General features: G+C 42.6%; 1 protein-coding gene across 2 annotated transcripts in view; it reads left to right on the plus strand.

Annotated features, from left to right (window-relative positions):
• The window catches only part of rab34a (RAB34, member RAS oncogene family a), a 58571-nt gene that overhangs the window by 4568 nt on the left and 33779 nt on the right, over positions 1 to 20224 (plus strand). For both annotated transcript variants that reach the window (XM_043718482.1, XM_043718483.1), the window contains exons 2-3: positions 3448 to 3515; positions 11482 to 11573. In XM_043718482.1, coding sequence (XP_043574417.1) covers positions 3462 to 3515; positions 11482 to 11573 — 146 coding nt within the window. In that variant the 5' untranslated portion in view covers positions 3448 to 3461. The remainder of the gene's footprint in view (positions 1 to 3447; positions 3516 to 11481; positions 11574 to 20224) is intronic.

The following is a 20224-nucleotide window of genomic DNA, read 5'->3' on the forward strand; positions in this document are numbered from 1 at the left end:
CGCTCCGCTCCAGGCCCCTGTCCCCCCTCTCGGCCGCGGGCCGCTGTCCCCGCTCCGCTCCGGGCCACGGGCCGCTGTCCCCGCTCCGCTCCGGGCCACACGCCGTTGTCCCCACTCTGCTCCGGGCCGCTGTCCCCACTCCACTCCGGGCCACAGGCCACTGTCCCCACTCCGGGCCGCTGTCCCCACTCCGCTCCGGGCCGCAGGCTGCTGTCCCCACTCCGCTCCAGGCCGCAGGCTGCTGTCCCCACTCCGCTCCGGGCCACAGGCCGCTGTCCCCACTCTGCTCCGGGCCGCTGTCCCCACTCCGCTCCGGGCCGCGGGCCACTGTCCCCACTCCGCTCCAGGCCACAGCCCAGTGTCCCCACTCCGCTCCAGGCCGCTGTCCCCACTCTAGGCCGCAGGCCTTTGTCCCCGCTCCGCTCCGGGCCGCGGGCCGCTGTCCCCGCTCCGCTCCGGGCCGCGGGCCGCTGTCCCCACTCCGCTCCGGGCCACAGGCCGCTGTCCCCACTCCGCTCCGAGCCGCTGTCCCCACTCCGCTCCGGGCCGCGGGCCGCTGTCCCCACTCCGCTCCGGGCCGCGGGCCGCTGTCCCCACTCCGCTCCGGGCCGCGGGCCGCTGTCCCGACTCCACTCCGGGCCACAGCCCAGTGTCCCCACTCCGCACCAGGCCGCTGTCCCCACTCTAGGCCGCGGGCCGTTGTCCTCACTCCGCTCCGGGCCGCTGTCCCCACTCCGCTCCGGGCCACACGCCGTTGTCCCCACTCTGCTCCGGGCCGCTGTCCCCACTCCGCTCCGGGCCACAGGCCGCTGTCCCCACTCCGCTCCAGGCCGCAGGCCGCTGTCCCCACTTCGCTCTGGCTGCAGGCTGCTGTCCCCACTCCGCTCCAGGCCACAGGCCACTGTCCCCACTCTGCTCCGGGCTGCTGTCCCCACTCCGCTCCGGGCCGCGGGCCGCGGGCCACTGTCCCCACTCCGCTCCGGGCCTCTGTCCCCACTCTGCTCCAGCTGCTGGCCACTGTCCCCACTCCGTGCCAGGCCACAGGCCACTGTCCCCACTCCGCTCTAGGCCGCTGTCCCCACTCCGCTCTGGGCCGCTGTCCCCACTCCGCTCTGGGCCGCTGTCCCCACTCCTGGCCACAGGCCGCTGTCCCCATTCCGCTCCGGGCCGCTGTCCCCAGTCCGCTCCGGCCGCTGTCCCCACTCCGCTCCGGCCGCACGCCGCTGTCCCCACTCCGCTCCGGGCCGCGGGTGACTGTCCCCACTCCGCTCCGGGCCTCTGTCCCCACTCCGCTCCAGCTGCTGGCCGCTGTCCCCACTCTGTGTCAGGCCACAGGCCACTGACCCCCTCCGCTCCGGGCAGTTGTCCCCACTCCGCTCTGGGCTACATGCCGCTGTCCCCACTCCGCTCTGGGCTGCTGTCCCCACTCCTGGCCACAGGCTGCTGTCCCCACTCCGCTCTGAGGTGCTGTCCCCATTCCACTCCGGGCCGCTGTCCCCACTCCGCTCCAGGCCACAGGCCGTTGTCTCCACTCCGCTCCGGGCCGCTGTCCCCACTCCACTCCAGGCCACAGGCCACTGTCCCCACTCTGCTCCGGCCCTCTGTCCCCACTCTGCTCCAGGCCACAGGCCGCTGTCTCCACTCCGCTCCGGGCCGCTGTCCCCACTCCGCTCCAGGTCACAGGCCACTGTCCCCACTCCGCTCCGGGCTGCTGTCCTCACTCCAGACTGCTGGCCACCATCCCTGCCATGACAATTGAGAAGTAAAAAACACAATAGCGAGGAAGGAAAGTAAAATGGAATGAATGGAGCAGATGAGCTCTGGCTGGAGAGTCCTGTTCGCCGCCACCTTGGAATTAGCAGGTCGATAGAGTGCTGATCCATCAACATTTAACAGGTTGCTGATTATTTTTCTATTCCTAAAATCTCTCTGTTCTGGAAATAAATAAAAACTAAATGAAGTGGTTTCTGAATTTGCACATAACTATGGTTGATTTTCACCTTCATTGCACTGATGGGGCTAATGGCTGCTCTTTATTGAATGCGCATGATTTTCATTTAAATGAGATGCTGTCTCATAAGGTGCAGTGATGTGCCTAACCAATGTATGATCCAAGCATTGAGATGGAAATTGGTCACACTATCAAACAGACATGGGATCAGGTGAAAGCCATTCAGACTTCCAGTCTATTCAAATAGATCATGGCTGGTCTGTACCATTATTCTGGATACGTTTCTGTGCTCCATGATCTCTCCAAGAAAACTCTGGCAACTTCAGCCTCAATCTCCAAATGATCTGGAATTCAGTCTTTTGGGGAAACAAGTTCCAGATTTCCATCACTGTGTGAATAAATGCCTCCTGATTTTTTTTGTCCTAAATTGTCAGGTTATAATTTTAATCTTATGCTCTTCTGTTGGGAATCTGTTATCGGATGAAATAGGTTCTATTAGACTCTAAGGCATAGAAGCAGAAATCAGGCCATTCAGCCCATCAGGTCTGCTCTGCCATTCAATCATGGCTGATAAGTTTCTCAACCCCATTCTCCTGCTTTCTCTCCGTAACCCTTGACTCTCTTGATACTCAAGAACCTATCTATCTCCGTCTTAAATATACTCAAGTCTCTGTATGTATCATAGTAAATCCCATTAAATGCCTCTAATAGTTCAACTGTAACTTTCCAAATATGGAAATATAGCCAAAAATAGCAATTGCTGGAGAAACTCAGCAATTCTGGCACCTGTGGAGATAAAGTGTCAATAATGTGACTGAATAGCTGCATTTCACAGTTGGTAAGTACTCTATGGGTGAGTATACAGTTGTGAATTGAATTCTGCCACCGATTTCTCTCTCTACGGATTCTGCCAGACCTGTTGAATTTCTTGAGTAATTTCTGTTCGTGTTTCAGATTTTCAATGTTCTGCATTTCTTGTTTTATAATAGGAGTACAACCCCAGTTTATGCAATCCCTCCTCATAACTTAATGTATTACAACCCAGGACTGTCCTGTTGAAATATTTCCCTGACCTTACCGCTCCCATCCAACACTTAAATTAAATTGTTCCCCTCTGTTCTGCCATGGTGTTTAGATAAAAGCTGTCTTATCAAATTGTAACTTTTCAAGGGAGAATTCCAACTCACAACTGCATCCTCATCATTGATGTTTCACTTCTTTACAATAATCTCATGCACTGTGACCAGAGTGAACGGACAATGACCTACTGAGTTTCGCAGTTTCTGTTTTGTTTCAGATCTCCAGCATTTGCAGTTCTTTGTTTTATTATGTTAATCTCCTCCATTTTGTCAATGTAACTTATCTATATGAAAGAAGATTAGTTTTGGATATTGACCAAACAACAAACACTTTAGCAGAAGGTATATTATATAAATCAGTGTTGCTCATGAGCTTGTTTTGATAACATTTTTTTCTATTGTATTTCCTCTGTACAGGGCAGTAGCCAAACATGAGTGTATTACCACCTGTCAGAAGAGATCGAATCATACCGGATCTCCCTTCGGTAAAGTAGACTTCTCGTTCTTGTTTGAACCATCACTTACGTGGTTCTAGCACGGCATAAAACTGTATATAACAGAACACAATATAACACAAATTTCAGTATAAAATCTCACCTTGGTAAACATGCAGGAATATAGAAATTGATAATATAAGGATCATAGCCAGTTTTCAAATAATCCAATTGTAAAATGAAACAGACTGCTGAAACGTAAGTTTTTATATGACAGCATGTGTCAGATTCATACAGCATTAGCGGATGTTGTTTGTCAGTCTCCCAGTTCAAGCAGTGAAGGTGAGAGCTTAATGATGTAAAATAACATTGTAATAGTGCTGATAGTTATCTGAGGTTTGACAGCAAAGACTGGAAATCATAAGTCTTGGACTATCTGTGAGTGATGATGCCGCAGTAGCTATATTGAAGGAGATGATAGTATAGTGGTAAAGTTAGTGGGTTAGTCTTCTGGAGCCATAGTCGAAAGATCTGTTCAAATCCGACTACAGCAGAAATTTTAATTCAATCAAATCTGAAATAAAAAACTAGCCTAATGGTTTCCACGAAAATATCACCATCGATTGTTTAAAAACTCATTCGATGTCGTGAAGCCCTTTGGGGAAGTGTAATAATTGGAACCAGGGCCAGGTAGATCTCATTGACTGAGATCCTTGATTGGGGTTGTTAACCTGGAGCAATGGCTGACAGATATAGTTATTCAGAAGGTCTCCTCAGTCCAGGGACTGGCTTTGAGCTGGCTAGTCAGAGCCCATGTATGGTGCACATGTTAATAAAGAGTGATTTGGTGACAGGATACTGGCCTCTGTGCAGTTATTTCAGGAATGAAATCTGCTATCATTACTTGATCCGGCCTCCATGTGTCTCCAGATATACAACAATGTAATTGATTTTTAACTGACCTCTGGGTAATTAGGATTAGGCAACACCCACATCCCATGAATGCATTTTTTTTTAAAAAGCTGAATTTTGCTCATATCGTCAACCATAGGGCTTAACAATAATTTGTACACAAACTCAGCACCTGATTTAATAACATTTAGCAAAATGTTTAATATTTCAATATGCCCAATGGTGATATGGTTTACAGACTTTTTTTTTCTATATGAAATGGGGCTTCAGGGTCGTGGTACGTGCCGCAGTATCGCTCTAAGAATTTCCAATCATTAGCAAATCATTAGTGCTTGTGGATTGTAAAAAGATACTTTTTGCAAGAATTAAGTAGATTTGATCATCTTGCAGCTGCGAGTGCACCATATAATAATGGAATTCCTGTAAGTAAGACACACATTGCAGAATTCTCTGCTTATCCAAATCCCAGCATTCAGAATAATGCTTTGTTTTTGTTTGTTGTTTCAGATAATTTGCTTTATACATTTATAGGGAACTCGTTGGCACATCTGTAAATGGCTTTCCTGGGGAAACCAAAGTGGCTTCCTGTTTAAATTAATTAAATGCAGCAAACAATCACTAAACATAATATTGATACAGGTTTGACTGAAATATCTGAATTATACATGTTATTCCAGAGAAGAAAAACACAGGGTATTCGACAATAGCAAAGCAATTGGCTCTCAATATTTGAAATAAATCCCCCTATTGTACAGTTAAAGCAGCCTTTATAACTTTTTTAACAAAGCAAACTAATTCAAAATACCCTGGTCATGATTTTCTGATCATAACACCAAAGGAATCCATTACAAATAAAAATGGTCATGATAGAAAATTTTGGCCCTTATTTTGATCACATTATAATAATCACCATCTTCTCATCTTCACCATCTGGAGGAAACATAATGAAGTATACTTGAAACACAGTGCTACAAAGTGAATATGTGCTGAATGTAAGGACATGATTGATCCTGGCTTTGATGATTCCTTTGGGTGATTGCTTGCAGCGATATTTGCTATCCACGCTGATGTAAGTATCTAGCTGAGGGACTGGTGAGTTGTAAAACTGGTCTAGCATGAGGCTGTACTTTCAGGTAAGGAAGGGAGGAAATAGAAGAGAAATTGAAAAATAAATAAAGGCAGTAGACCTGCATGTACCAGGTCAAGCTATGACTAAGTACATACAGTTTGTGTTTGCTGAGCTTCATTATGTGTCTCTACTAGTGTAATTTTAAGTTGTTACAGGTATGATTTTACAATCATGAGGTTTATGTGATAGTCTTGAAATTATGCTGTCAATAAGACAATGCATTTGTCTGTATTTCCCTTTCCTGTGGTTTAAAATAATTGTTTGCTCCTCTACCTCAGGAATTTTGCCAAGCATTCTTACAATTGAGGTCCCTCACTTTAATTTCAAGTTCCTTCTTATTCACACAGACAAATAGCAATGTGAAATACAAACAAAAAACATAAAATGCTGCACGTCTCAGTACTATGAGTGATACAATATTTATTCCACCTAAATTGGGGCCCTACATGTTTGTGCATGTATTGGTTGGAAATGATCTCCAACATTATTTACATCAGTCTTAGTTTTAGGAAATTGCTCTTCAAAAATTACCCGAAGCTCTTATTCTTCAAAAAGATTTGAAACATCAAAAAACCCTTTACTGCTCCTTTGGTCCCAGCCTAGACTTGTCTTTCAACAAGAATGTTTTTCTCACTTACTACTTTCACTCTATTTGCAGGCAAAACTTTAATTGTCAAGTTACAGCCAAGATTATTTCTTACTGTGTGGTCTTGCTTATTCATTTCCTAAAGTCTGCAGGCCAGAATCAGCAAAGTCTGAATGTTTAAGTATTCAACTAACGCACACATAATACAATATGAATATATCAGTCTAAAACGCCATGTTGGTGTCCTGTTCAGAGTTTAACACAAACTACTGAAGTTTTTTGGGAGAAATCATGCCCACCTTAAATAATATTGAATTGCATGTCAAAGATTGTACAATTCCCCACCTACCCAGCTGGCTGATTGATAGAGCACTGGATTGCTGAGCAGCATTCAAATGAATTAAAACAATATATTTAACCTGTGGCAGTTTCTCAGGAGAGTGGAACCCAGTAGTTATTCTTGATAAAGTTATTGTAAAGTTTTTATCATTTTGTTTTTCTGTATTTTTGATTCTGGACTGAAATGGAAGAGGGACTATTTCAAAACTCAAAGATTGTGGAAGAGACTTCGGCATTTTAAAAAAAACTACTAGGATAGTGAAGAAGGCGTTTGGTATGCTTTCTTTTATTGGTCAGAGTATAGAGTATAGGGGTTGAGGTCTTGTTGCGGCAGTACAGGACATCGGCGAGGCCACTTTTGGAATATTGCGTGCAATTCTGGTGTCCTTCCTGTTGGAAGGAAGTTGTGAAACTTGAAAGCGTTCAGAAAAGATTTACAAGGATGTTGCTCGGGTTGGAGAATTTGAGCTACAGGGAAAGGTTGAATATGCTGGGGCTGTTTTCCCTGGAGTGTTGGAGGCTGAGGGGTGACCTTATAGAAGTTCATGAGGGGCATGGATAGGACAAATAGGCAAAGACTTTTCCATGGGGTGGGGGAGTCCAGAACTAGAGGGCATAGGTTTAGAGTGAGAGGGGAAAGATATAAAAGAGAACTAATGAGCAACTTTTTCACACAGAAAACACACATGTGTATGGAATGAGCTGCCAGAGGAAGTGGCGGAGGCTGGTACAATTGCAACATTTAAAAGGCATTTGGATGGGTATATGAATAGGGAGGGGTTGGAGAGATATAGGCTAGGTGCTGGCAAGTCAGACTACATTTGGTTGTGATATCTGGTCGGCATGGACAAGTTGGACTGAAGGGTCTGTTACTGTGCTGTACATCTCTACGACTCTATAATTGACCAAAACTCATGTTAAATGGGGTTTACACTGCTGTTTTGCTCAGCCATTGGAAGAAGCTGATTGCCGATGAGTTGGCACCAGGGGGTATGTACAAAGTGAGATTCTGCTGGCAACAAGTAGCTAATTGGTTTGGGAAGTTGTGACCAACTGTTGATGACAACGACCATCTATCTACTATCAGATTGGCTCCAAAGTAGCTGATAAGCCGGCATATGAAGGACATGGGCAGATTCTTTTAAACCTCTTCTGAAGTACTGTGTCCAATTCTGGTCTCCCTGTTATAGGAAGGATATTATTAAGCTGGAGAGGGTTCAGGAGAGATTTGCCAGGATGTTGTTGGGATTGGAGGGTTTGAGTTATATGGAGAGGATAGATAGGCTGGGTTTTTTTTCACTGGAGCGTAAGAGGTTGAAGTGACCTTTATAGAGTTTTATAAAATCATGAGGGGTATAGATAAGGTGAATGGCAGGTGTCTTTTCCCAGAGTGGGGGAATTCAAGATGAGGGGGTACAATCCCAAGGTGAGAGGAGAAAGATTTAAAAAAGACATGATGGATATTTTTTTTTTGCAGAGTGGTTCGTGTGTGGAAAGAACTTCCAGAGGAAGTGGTGGATGTGGGTGCAATTATTACATTCAGATAAATACATAAATAAGAAGTGTTTGGAGGGATTTGGGCCAAGCACAAGCAGGTGGGACTAGTTTAATTTGGGATTATGGTCTGCATGGACTGAAGGGTCTACTTCTGTGCTGTATGACTCTTTGACTCTATGGTGTCTTTCTCCATCAGTAGTAAAAAAATGCCTAAAGCCAGTTTATTTTCCCTCACCAGTTACTGTATGCTAGTCCTTTTTAATCAAGAGAGTGAGTAAGTGGAGTTGGGGCCACAAAAAGATCAGCCATGATCTTATTGATGGCAGGGCAGGCTTAAAGGGCCAGATGGTCTACTCCTGCTCCTGGTTCTTTTGTGCTTATGAAATAGCTAAGAGACTTTGCAATTTGTGAACCAACCACTCTGTGCCTTCTGCAAGAAAGCGAACAGTGTCTGGAGATAAGACATTGAAGAATACCAAGCTCTGGCAAGCAAAAAAAAATCAGTTCAATGTGTGGACATAGACCATTGAACCGCCTTCCCAGTATCTCCCTTCACCCATAATGCTGATGTATATTTTTCTGCCTCTCTCTGTATGTGTGTGTGCATGTGTGTAGAGGGAGTTTTATAAAGGATTAGAGTTTTAGCTAACAGAGCAATATATCAATACGTAATAGTGTCTACCTGTAGCTAGAATCAGTTTATTTCTAATATGTAGTCATTCTTGGTCCATGCTTTCTGTTAGCCTGGGTCTAAAAAGACAGGTAATTTTTGTCTATTTTGATGAAATCTTTAACTTTTGTGATGACTCCCAGAATAACAGGGCTTGATTTCCAGAGTACTTCTCCCGTGAGAGGTAACACCATGAAAAATAGAGGTTTTCAGAAAAAAAAACATTTGATTTTACACCAAAACCACAGAGGTTACCATTTTAAGCAGTGAGGTAAAAGATTCCTTTAATGGGCCAAGGACACTGTCCTCACTCGTCATGGGAGATCATTTCAGGCAGAGTCAGTTGTATTTGCCGTACGGAATCAGGCCAGAGAGAAGTTAGTGAACTTAAAGAAAGCTGCAGTATAATTTCATGTCAGGAGCTTATCCCTGGCTGAATGTCCCTCGGAGATCCTATGTACAAGCAAATCTTAAGCCCTTCATACAAGCTCACCCTATGCAGGGCTGCAGTTAACCGAACATATAGATGGCCAGACTGTAACAATTTAGATGGCAATTTATTTGACTTAAGTTTTAATCATGTTATCCTTATAAAACAACTTCACAAGATTTTTTAGTGGAATGGGCAGATATGTGCTGTCTAAACTGGCAAAATATGAAGATCACTTCACTGCATTGGACCTAAGACAGAACGTGATAACATACAGGAAATGAGAGCACAGTGAAGAATGATGTGGAGGCAAGAGTGAATTTGAGGTTTCAAAGATTTTGTTCATTTGAGGAGATATCCATAATTGCTATTGTGTGGGGCAGCTTTGAAGGAGAAGACTGAATGGCCTAGTCCTGCTCATGTTGGTTATGTTTTTATTTGAGGATATAGGGATAATGTGGAGAGATGGAAGTAAATTAGGAGATTGGGCCATGACTGTATTGAATGTGGAGTAGACTTCAAAGGTCAAATGACTTTCTCCTGCTCCTATTTCTTATGTTCTTAAGGGATATAGAACCAGAGACCTACTGCAAGGCTAATATTAATCTAGTCTTGTTATGGTTTGACCCGTACTCACTCACTGACCAAAACAAAAGATCAGCTTCAAAATGTTGGTCACTGTATTTTGCAGTGAAAAGCGGATGTTTGAGGATTTTTGTCTTCAGAAAACATTTCAATGTGTTCTTCCTTTATTTTTGTTGAGCTTGAAGAGCAGTAGAAAGTACCACTTCAGCAATCCTTATCACTCACAACATGACCTCCACGTTGGTTTAAAATTTCTGCCCTGATCAAATTGACATAACATTTGAGGCGGAGATTCACAGATGTTATTGTTAACCTGAGTGCTGCCTGAAAACAGATCATTGGGCTGACAATTTGTGAAGAAATCATGCAGTCAACACGTGTGCAATCACATAGTTGTAATATGTTTGGGGCAAGACAATATACATAATGAGCCAGCACTGTGTGAAGGTACCATAGTAAGACATATTGACACTACTCGCACATTATACTGAGTAGGGTAATAAATTGAATGTGTTGTACTTAAACTTCCAGCACAATGTTTACCTTTATTTATGTATGATCACAATGCAGCAAAGAATTACATTTCCTCAACCATCAACAAATTTAGCAGTCAGTCTTATAGTTTGGGGCTTGGAACCATTTGTGCACACTTGGACGGGACAATTCGTAAAAGAAGCAACTAATCACTTAACAAGATGTAGCCTGCACTTTAACCTAATGTACCAGTTGTAGTAGTGTTTCAGGAGCTATCTCATTTACTGTATGTTGTACTTTTCATGAACACTGGGCAACTCAAAGTAGATTATGGCTGCTGAGGTGTGTTTGAAGTATGTTGACTGTTGCAATGTAGGATCCGTAGCAGCCAATTTGCACAGAGCAAACTCCCATAAGCAGCAATGACCATATAATCACTTTTTTGTTATATCGATTGAGGCAAATATTAGCCAAGACAAAGGAGTTCAACCACCTGCTCTCCTTTCAAAATAGCTTCATAGACTCTCTACCCGAGCAGCCAGATGTTTAATATCGCATCTCTAACTGTGCAGTTCTCCCTCAGTATTGCACTGCGGTGTCACGTATCAACCATTATTATTTCACTCAAGACCTGAAGTGGGACTTGAAATTAGAACCTTGTGACTCAGTGGTATGGTCAGCAGGAGCAAAAAGTCTGACTACAAAATGGGAAAGCGAGGAAACTTCTGAACTGTTTCCCAATTTTGCCCTTTCTTTCTTGACGAGGCTAATGCAGATTAACATTCAGTGCATGTCCATGCTACCTTTCTGTGCAGGAGACTGTGGATTTTGTGTATTGGGCTGCCAGCTGTTTGTTCAACTGGATAAACCATCATGACCACAACCTTCTGCTGTCCTCACATAAGATCCATTGACATATGCAGCCCGGCACAGGAAACTAGACAGAGATTGACAGCAGCAACTCCACTGCTTGATCGTAGAATCCCTACAGTGTGGAAGTAGGCCACCTCTCCGAAGAGTATCCCACCCAGGCTCACTCCCCTACCCTATGTCTGTAACCCTGCACTTCCCAGGGCTAATCCACCTAGCCAGCACATCCCTGGACACTGTACGAAATTCAGCGTGGCTAATCCAATTAACTGCACATCTTTGGACTGTGGGAGGAAACTGGATCCCCTGGTGCTAACCCTTGCAGACATGGTGAAAATGTGCTAACCACTGAGCCATCCCACTGCCTTGCTTGTGTTCCCTTTTTAGCAAAGTGGCATTGAACTGTTGCTCCCTCTAGTCAGACCAGTTCAGCACATACTTATCATTGAATTTAATTAAAATCTATCTTCAAATTTTAATTCAGTATATTATTGCAACGTGAGTTGACACCCATTTTTTTTCCAGTGTTTCACAAAAGAAGCTGCTCTCCATACCAAGGCCACATTTAATCCCAGAGTGAGACGTGCCTGTCAGGACGACCGGACAGGAACAGTTGGGTAAGCCTTTTCTGAGATGTTCATTAAGAATACTAAGTTTACTTCATTGAAGGAGGTAAATTTCATAATACTTTTGTGATACACAACAACTTTAAGTGAAAACCTCCGTCAGTTATAATTCGAGACTGTAAGAGAGTGCCAATCTAAAGTTTACCAGTTCTGAATAGTTACAATGCCCATTCCTGTACGAAAATCTTTTCAAACGTTTCACAGAATTTACTAAGTTTACCATAACAAGTACAAAAGAAAATAATACTTAATAAAAGCAGTTGGTTTTCACTGTCTGCTTCAGGATGCCAGAGCACAGCACTTATTGACTGGGCACACGTTTCTTGTTCCTGTCAGTTGAAGTTCTGCTTCACTCTTCAGTCTTCCTCCTTGTTCTTCGAGCTACTAAAACCCAGACTTTATTATGGGCACCTGCTCCAAGACATCCTGAGCTCTAATTGACCTATCCACGCGTGAAAGTTTGTCGTCAATCATGGTTTGGCTAGTGTCTGTCTAACTCCTGAGTGGTTTCTTTAACAGTAAAATATTAGTAATATCCTACTTATTCTTCATTCATTCTTTGATATGCCAAGAATTTGTAGGATTATTTTATGATACCTTGTTCCTCTCAGCTTACTACCTCCATTTTCCTTTGGTAAGGATCTGATGAAATAGTTACATGCTAAGCAGTATGTAAATTAACATTCTAAATTGTCCAAACTGATATATCTAAAAGGATCAAACTGTTGACAAGAGAACCTAACTTATATACAGATAGGCCTATTATATATTTTAAGCCATATTAATATATATCTATGTCCTTGAGCCAAAGCCTTTAACCTGAAAGCAGTTCTTACATGTGTTAGCCCAAGTTTACATCAGCATGAGCCATAAAACCATAAATTGAAAGGTGTGGCACTGGAAAAGCACAGCAGGTCAGGCAGCATCCGAGGAACAGGAGAGTCGACGTTTCGGGTATAAGCCCTTCATCATTCCTGCTGAAGGGCCTATGCCCACAATGTCGACTCTCTTGCTCCTTGGATACTGCCTGACCTGCTGTACTTTTCCAGCACCACACTTTTCGACTCTGATATCTAGCATCTGCAGTCCTCACTTTCTCCATTAAACCATAAACCAATGATGTTACTTATGACCTAAGCCAAACTGCTCTCTCCCTTATCAAAAATGTTTACAACTAACCACATTCAAACAAAATATAATTTACTTCTTCATTTGCTTAATCAAATCAAAAGTATTAATTATTCAAAAATATTACAATCCTACACAGTTTGTGAGCATTAGAATGGAACCTAATTACCACTCTGAGGTGAAACTAAATCTGTTTGACATCAAAACTTGAACTGGTAATCATTTGGACAATTACAGAACATCAGTGATATTTCCTGTCTTTTCAAAGGTCCAAAGCATTCCATAGTGCTGTTCTGCTGTCAAGGTGATTCTGTCTTTCACTGATTGGATTATCCCAATTACGTTAAATAGTCACTTTATTCAGAGTTTCACTTTCTTTTTAAGTGTAATCAAAATTAAAAAGCAAAAGATATTTAGCCTGGATTTTCTAAACCTGAAGATCTGGACTTCTGACACAGCAATCTTTGGTTCATGGACAATTTTGGCCCACTTTCAAAGCTGCCCTCATTTCTTTAGAAAGTTTTACACTCGTGACACAAATATTTGACTTTGATACTTGAAGCTTGAATTTCTGGAAGTTCTTCATCACTTACATGAAGAGATTTCTCACAGACCCTTCCACAGGAGTCCACTGACCTTAAAAAGGGGTGATGCACTTGCAGCAGCCTTGCAAGGTTAGAACAGGGCTTTAAAATAGAAAGAGTTTTCTGAATTTTAAAATAAACTTAAAGTGCAGGCTCAGCTGCCCAAATGGAAAGGCTGGGAGACGAATTGTTCCATAAAAAAACCACATGTAACAACTGGCTGTTAAATGGATACCTGAGTTTTGGTTGTTGTTTTGAGAACAATTCAAATTTAACCAATTTGTTTAAATTATTAGATTAGATTCTCTACAGTATTGAAACAGGCCCTTCGGCCCAACAAGTCTACACCGACCCTCCAAAGAGTAACCCAATCAGATCCATTTCCCTACCCTATATTTACCACTGACTAATGCACCTGACACAATATGCAATTTAGCATGGCCAATTCACCTAACCTGCACATGTTTGGATTGTGGGAGGAGCCCAGAGCACCCGGAGGAAACCCATGCAGACACTGGGAGGATGTGCAAACTTCACACAGACAGTCGCCTGAGGTGGAACTCGAACCCTGGTCCCTGGTGCTGTGAGGCAGCAGTGCTAACCACTGAGCCACCGTGCCGTCCCCGGGAAATTATGCCCAGGATACCAGAAGCCAACAAACTTTTTATGTTATTGTTTTGACGACTGGAAACCAATCAATTTATAAGAATTTAATGAAGCATTGAGGGTATACAAACCCGATATTTTGAAGATTAGAGGGAAAGCAACTGCCATCGATCAGAGCAGAAGAGCAACTGCCTATCTAATATCTTACTCTCGAAGAAATTAGAAAACACTCTCTATCAAAAGTACCTTTCACGTGAAACATCTTTTTTACTATGAAATAACATGAACCAGGGAGATCAGCAGCTGGAAAGGTGAAAACACTGAAGACAGAAACTATGTGGTCTTGAGGTTAAGTTAATGTAATGTTCAATAAGTTTGCTATTGGAGTAGCATATTATTTTAGAGTTGGGATCAGATGGGGGAGCTTGGATTTTTGAATAGTTTCTGTTTAATGTTCACTGATAGAGAAAATTGTTGTTTTTCTTTAAGCAGTGCAATTTAGGAGTTCTCTGTCACTCACACACATTTTGACAGATTATGAGGTGAGACAAGCTTTTCTGGGAGTTTGGTTTTAATTAACAGAGGGGTTCGACCTCCACGTTGGCTAACATCTGTTTCAATGTGATTGGTAGGCAGCTTAATCCCAGCAGTGCTAGAATGTAATAGAGGCTCTTGCTAGGACAACAAGCAGGTCCCATGGAGAAGATCATGGTTTCAGGATGTAGAGGTGAATAGGAGTTTTTGGTCAGGGAGGAATTGGGGACTCCAGTGAAGGAGAGAAGGTGCTGGGATGTTCAAGATACCAGTTCATGAGTTACCGGCCTCTCACCATCACATCTAATTTATTTAAGTCTTGCTCAGAAATACTCTAAGCACTGTAAAGCTGGTAAAACACAAGGAACACATAATATAAGGCCTGTCCACACATTCCCTGCTTCTCAGATGTCACAGTGTGTTGCCAGGACCTTCAACATTACTGCATTCCTCTTCAGTTTGGGGGTAAGGCTGGTGTGGCGGAGGGAGAGTGGTGCCACATTATAATGGGGAAAGGTGTATACCCCTTTCTTTAGGCCTCTTGCCCTGAGTCAGGATATCATTCCGAGCTGTGCATAATGATCTGATTTCATTTACAATGATCCTTCAGCAGTTGGAGCGACAGGTATCAGCATCAACATTATCAGGTAAATGCTGGGTAGACTTTTTTAAAAGTTTAATTTGCTGCCAGGTGCTCACGTGAGAAGATCAAAAGATAAAATGCTGCATATCCAAATGGCTGCAGAGTCAGCCACAGGTTCCGAATTGTATATTTTGAACAGCTTCAAACATGCAGTCTAGACTTGCCAAATAGGTATTGTTTTAGCCTCCTCAGTCTCCCACCATTTTTTTAAATCCATTGGCAAGGGTTTTGAATTTGGGCCAAAAATCAATAGCTTTTGGCAATGAGTAATGGCTAAAATTGGGTTGGAGGTGGTTTGAAGGCAGTGACAATACATGTGTTGTTCTCTCAGTAATGGGCAGAGACTATAAATAGCTTTATTCACTGGGCCTTGTGAGCAAATGACAGTGTTAAAGTTTTCTTTTCTGAAAGAGGAAGTTTTCTTTCTGTATCTTCAGAAGCACTTTCTTACAAAAATCTTGGCTGTTTTCCACACCTTCTGACTGATGCATTTGCAAGTGCGTGAGGCATGATAAGCAGCAGCAAAATTGAATAAAAAGAGTTCTGTGTGTTGACTGAAATTACACTGTTCTCGCTAGATAACTGGGTTATAATTTGATTTCCTTCAGCAGTAGCTTTTACCTTGTAACCTTAAATGATCACATGTCTATTGCAGTGAGCTAACTAAAGAGGAATGCGGCAACGTTGGAGGTCCTGGCAACAGCCTGTGACATCTGAGAAGCAGGGAATGTGTGGACAGGCCTTTTATTATGTGTTCCTTGCGTTTTACCGGTTCTACAATGCTTAGATGTCTGTCTCAGCAAGACTTAAATAAATTAGATGTGATGGTGAGAGACAAGGAACTCTTCAGGGCATCTCGACATTGGTGACAGTAACTGCCAGTAAACAGTATTTTGAGGCTGAGATTTCTGAACTCTTTCAGAAGCTGGCAAAAGTATGGTGGGAAGGATAGAAATGAGACCATGAACTGGGTAATTCAGAATCCACTGTGTGCTGGAAGTTTCTACCAAGCTGTTGCAAGACCACACATAAGGGGCATGGACTCCTTACAATCTCGGTGAGGGTTTTAGTTGGCAGTTCTTCGGAGGGTGGGACAGCCATTGGGAAGTGGTTACTCTGCCTGATTTCTGAGCCAAACTTTACAGAAGAACACAGCCGGTATTCAGTTTGTCTGCTTTTGGTTATGTAACTCTTAAGTATGAAAAACTGCAGCGAACTAATTCATGGCAGAAGATAATGTGGATCCATGAATCTGTAATCAGTGCCAGGGTTCCTCCTCCTGTAAATAATGGGGTGGGGGAGGGGGGGGGAGGGGAGCGGAATACACCTGTGTATTTGTCCCTTAAATAAGTTTCAAATCTATATGTAGAAAAAAAAGCTTATTGTGCCTTTCCTAAGACAGGAATGATATTTAAAGATAAACTCAATTCAAGGTAAACAGTAAATACAAAAAAAAGTAAAAATGCTGTCTGCTTAAAATATGTGATGAGGAGAACCCTTTGCATAGAGAATCCTTGCTAGATTCTTGTTATTTCAGTGGGTTTTTTTCCCCTAGAGGGACATGAGGCCATTGACACATCTCTCCCAATACCTACCAGTCCCTCTCTGTGAAGTGTTCTGGAATCCTTTGCTCCCTTAAAACCACCGCAGGAGCAAGCCCGGTAACAAACTTGTAGCATCTTGTCAGAGACCATTGTTTTGTTAGAATAAACCAACATAAGCAGCTCTTTCATAATTGATTAGTTGTGTTTCTAAAGGAGAGTGGAGAGGCATTGATGAAACAGAACCTGAAGGCTAATTGCCCTGGTTGCATGTTTACAGGTGCCTGCACACCAGTGATGGGGGATGGGTGCTAACATTCTATCAATCATTCAGGAATCTATATACTGAGGTGTCTAGCTTGGTTAAACTGAGAATAGTTGAGTAGCAGTGTGCCATTTGTTTATGGCGAGCATCATTCGCATGGTGAGAACAGTTCAGGGGACCAGCCCCCATGTAAACATTCACTAACATAACACCTCTGTTTTGGACCCTTGTACCCCACTGCTGCTCCTACTATGTTGTTGATGGCTGGAGGATTAGCCATTACTTACTGCTGGAAGGAAGTTTCACCAACATAACAATTCTCTCACAAAACTATATACCAGCTAGAATTACTTTCATTTGCGAGTAGGATTGGTGCCAAGTGGGAAAAAGTAGAAGGAAAGATGGCAGTGAAGGGAAGAGGGAAGCAGAGACAGAGAAAGGCAATGCGATGAACAAATGGGAGAGATAGAGGACAGTGACGGAGATAGACAAGGAAGAGAGTGGGCAATAAAGGAGAGAGAAGATAATGAAGGACTGAGAATGGGAGAATGAAGTGGGCAAGAGGAAAGGGTAAATGAAAGGGAGAGAGAGAGGATTAAGAGAATGGGAAAAGAAGAGAGGATAATGAGACAAAGTAAAAGAGATCATGAAGGACACAAGGTGACAGAGAAATGGACAGGTGAAAATTGCTGGCAGTAAAAAGAGGGAGGGGAGAAATGGCAGATAAGCAGAGTATGAAGTGAAGGGATTACTTGCCTTCAAGAGTTGATTCCAAGGGTACGATAACAACAATGCTTCATAAACATCTGTGACCTTTCCCACTACTGTATACCCTTTCATGTTAGTTTGTCTGGCTATGTGGGTTGCAAAACACAACAGTGTTTGAATTTTAGTGAATCTATATGTTAATCATATATGAAAGTTTAGGGGTTCAATTTTCTGTTTAATGTGCCTGAGAAATCCTTAGTTGTCCACGGAACTATAAACATACAGGAAAGTAACTGCAAATGTAGATTGAAACATACAAGATTCTGAGGAAACTTGACAAGGGTAAATGTTGAGAGGGTATTTCTGCTAATAGGGGAATCTCAAATCAGGGAACACTCATTTAGAATAGATTCAAAGGAATTTCTTCTTGTAGAAATGTCTGGAATTCTCTACCCCAGAGAGTAGTGAAGTTGTGAATCAAGTTCAAGTCTAGACCACAAGATATGGCTGCACCAGGACAAACTCGAACCCGCCAATCAGTCAACCCTCAATTATCAGCAAAGTGATGGAAGGTGTCATCGGCAGTGATATCAAGCAGCACTTACTCATGATTACCCTGCTCATTGACTCTCAGGTTGGGTTCTGCCAGGGTCACGTAGCTCCTAACCTCATTACAGTCTTGGTCCAAATGTGGACTTCAGAGCCACACTGCAGAGGTGAGATGAAAGTGACTGCTCTTGACATCAAGTTAGCATTTGACCAAGTGTGCCATCAAGAAGCCTTAGCAAACCTGGAGTCAATGGGAATCGGGGAGAAAATACCCCACAAATTGGAGTTAAACCTAACACAAAGAAAGATGGTCTGTGGTTGTTGGGTGTGAATCATATCTGTCCTAGAACATCACTGTCAGAGTTCCTCAGGGTAGTGTCCAAGTCCAGACCATTTTCGGCTGCTTCATCAATGACCATTCCTTCATCATAAGATCAGAGTGGGGATGTTCACAGATGATTGCACCCCTCAAGATACTGAAGAAGTGTCTGACCATAGACAACAAGAACTGAACAGCATTTAGGATTTCACTCCTTGCGAGTGCCAATCAATTACCATCTCTAAGCAGGGAGAATCCATCTATCTGTCCTTAATGTTCAATAGCATCACCATCATGGGATATCACACTATTAACATCTTGGAGGCTTACCATTGATTAAAAATTGAATTAGGCCCGTCAAATAAATATTGTCGCTACAAGAGGAGGTCAGAAGTTGAGAATTTTGCACCAAGTAAGTTACTTCCTGACACCTAAAACCCTGTCGACCAAGTCAGGTGTGTGTCGGAATACTCTTCATCTGCCTAGATGAATTCAACTTGAACAACACTCAAGATGTTTAACATCTTCCAGGACACAATAGCCCTTTTAATTGGAACCACATCAACAACCTTCAATGTTCATTCTCTCCACCACTAAGTGTATAGTTGTGTAACATCTGCAATTTGCATTACAACTCAGCAAAGCTCCTTTGACAGTACCATCAAAACCTGTGACTTTACCACAAGGAAAGACAAGAGAAGCAGATGCATTGGAACACCACTACCTGCAAGTTCTCTGCTTCTCTATTTCTAAATAATGCTCCTTTGACCAAACTTTGAATCATTTACCCTCAACCTTCCTTCTATAGATGGATGGATAATTTTGCTTTATAAGGCTGTGAAGTGCCTTTGTATGATGTATTACGTTCAAGGGATAGGAGAAATGTAAGTCGCTTTTAGAAATTGACACAAATCTCTTTTCACATAAAGAAGACAAATCTCGATTAGTTAACACTGTGTGAGCTGTATCAATTAACATATTCATGCCTTAGCCTGTTAGTCACAACACATTTACACAACAGTGTTTGAATTCCAGTGAAGGTTTATAATCTATATGTTAATCATATCATTATGGATCTAATTACAGTTAGTAATTACAGTATTAGGGAATAAAAATTGTTATTATTTTACAAAGCACAAAAATAGTGTGCTATATGCCAAGAAGATTTTATTAACTTCGTACTTGTACTTGTTGAATTTTATAGACTGTGTCTGTTTGTTCAACATTAAGGATCTTCCATTATGTTGTTGGAAGTTTGAATAATGCTTGGTTGCTAAGATAGCTCTGTGCACACACATTACTATTGATGGCAAACTGTAATGTGCTACAATTAGGTGTAGCTAGGTAACTAGCCATATTAATATAAGTTTGGGAGTTGCTGACACATTGAGCAAAGGTTGAAATGAAGAGGCAAAAGCATGTTGCTTTTCAAAAATAAACCAAAGTAAGGGATTTGTGTTGAGGACCCTACTGGTGGTATTGATTTTTAAAAATTTTAAAATATACTTTATTCATAAAAAAATCTTTATGTGAGATACATATATATATATATACATATACACACACAGTCACAGATGCAGTTCAGTTCTGTACCGTAGTATATCAAGGAAACAAACAAACACTGGAGTTTGATTCTATCCAAAAAAATCAAAAACCTCTCTTACACATACAACACTATATTTACATACATTGGGGCAGCAAGAGGGTATGGTAACTGAAGAGACCCCCATTTACCTTCAGTAGGAAGACCTTAGAGCTCTTTCCT

The sequence above is a fragment of the Chiloscyllium plagiosum genome, chromosome 28 (genome assembly GCF_004010195.1).
Source record: "Chiloscyllium plagiosum isolate BGI_BamShark_2017 chromosome 28, ASM401019v2, whole genome shotgun sequence".
Lineage (NCBI taxonomy): Eukaryota > Metazoa > Chordata > Chondrichthyes > Orectolobiformes > Hemiscylliidae > Chiloscyllium > Chiloscyllium plagiosum.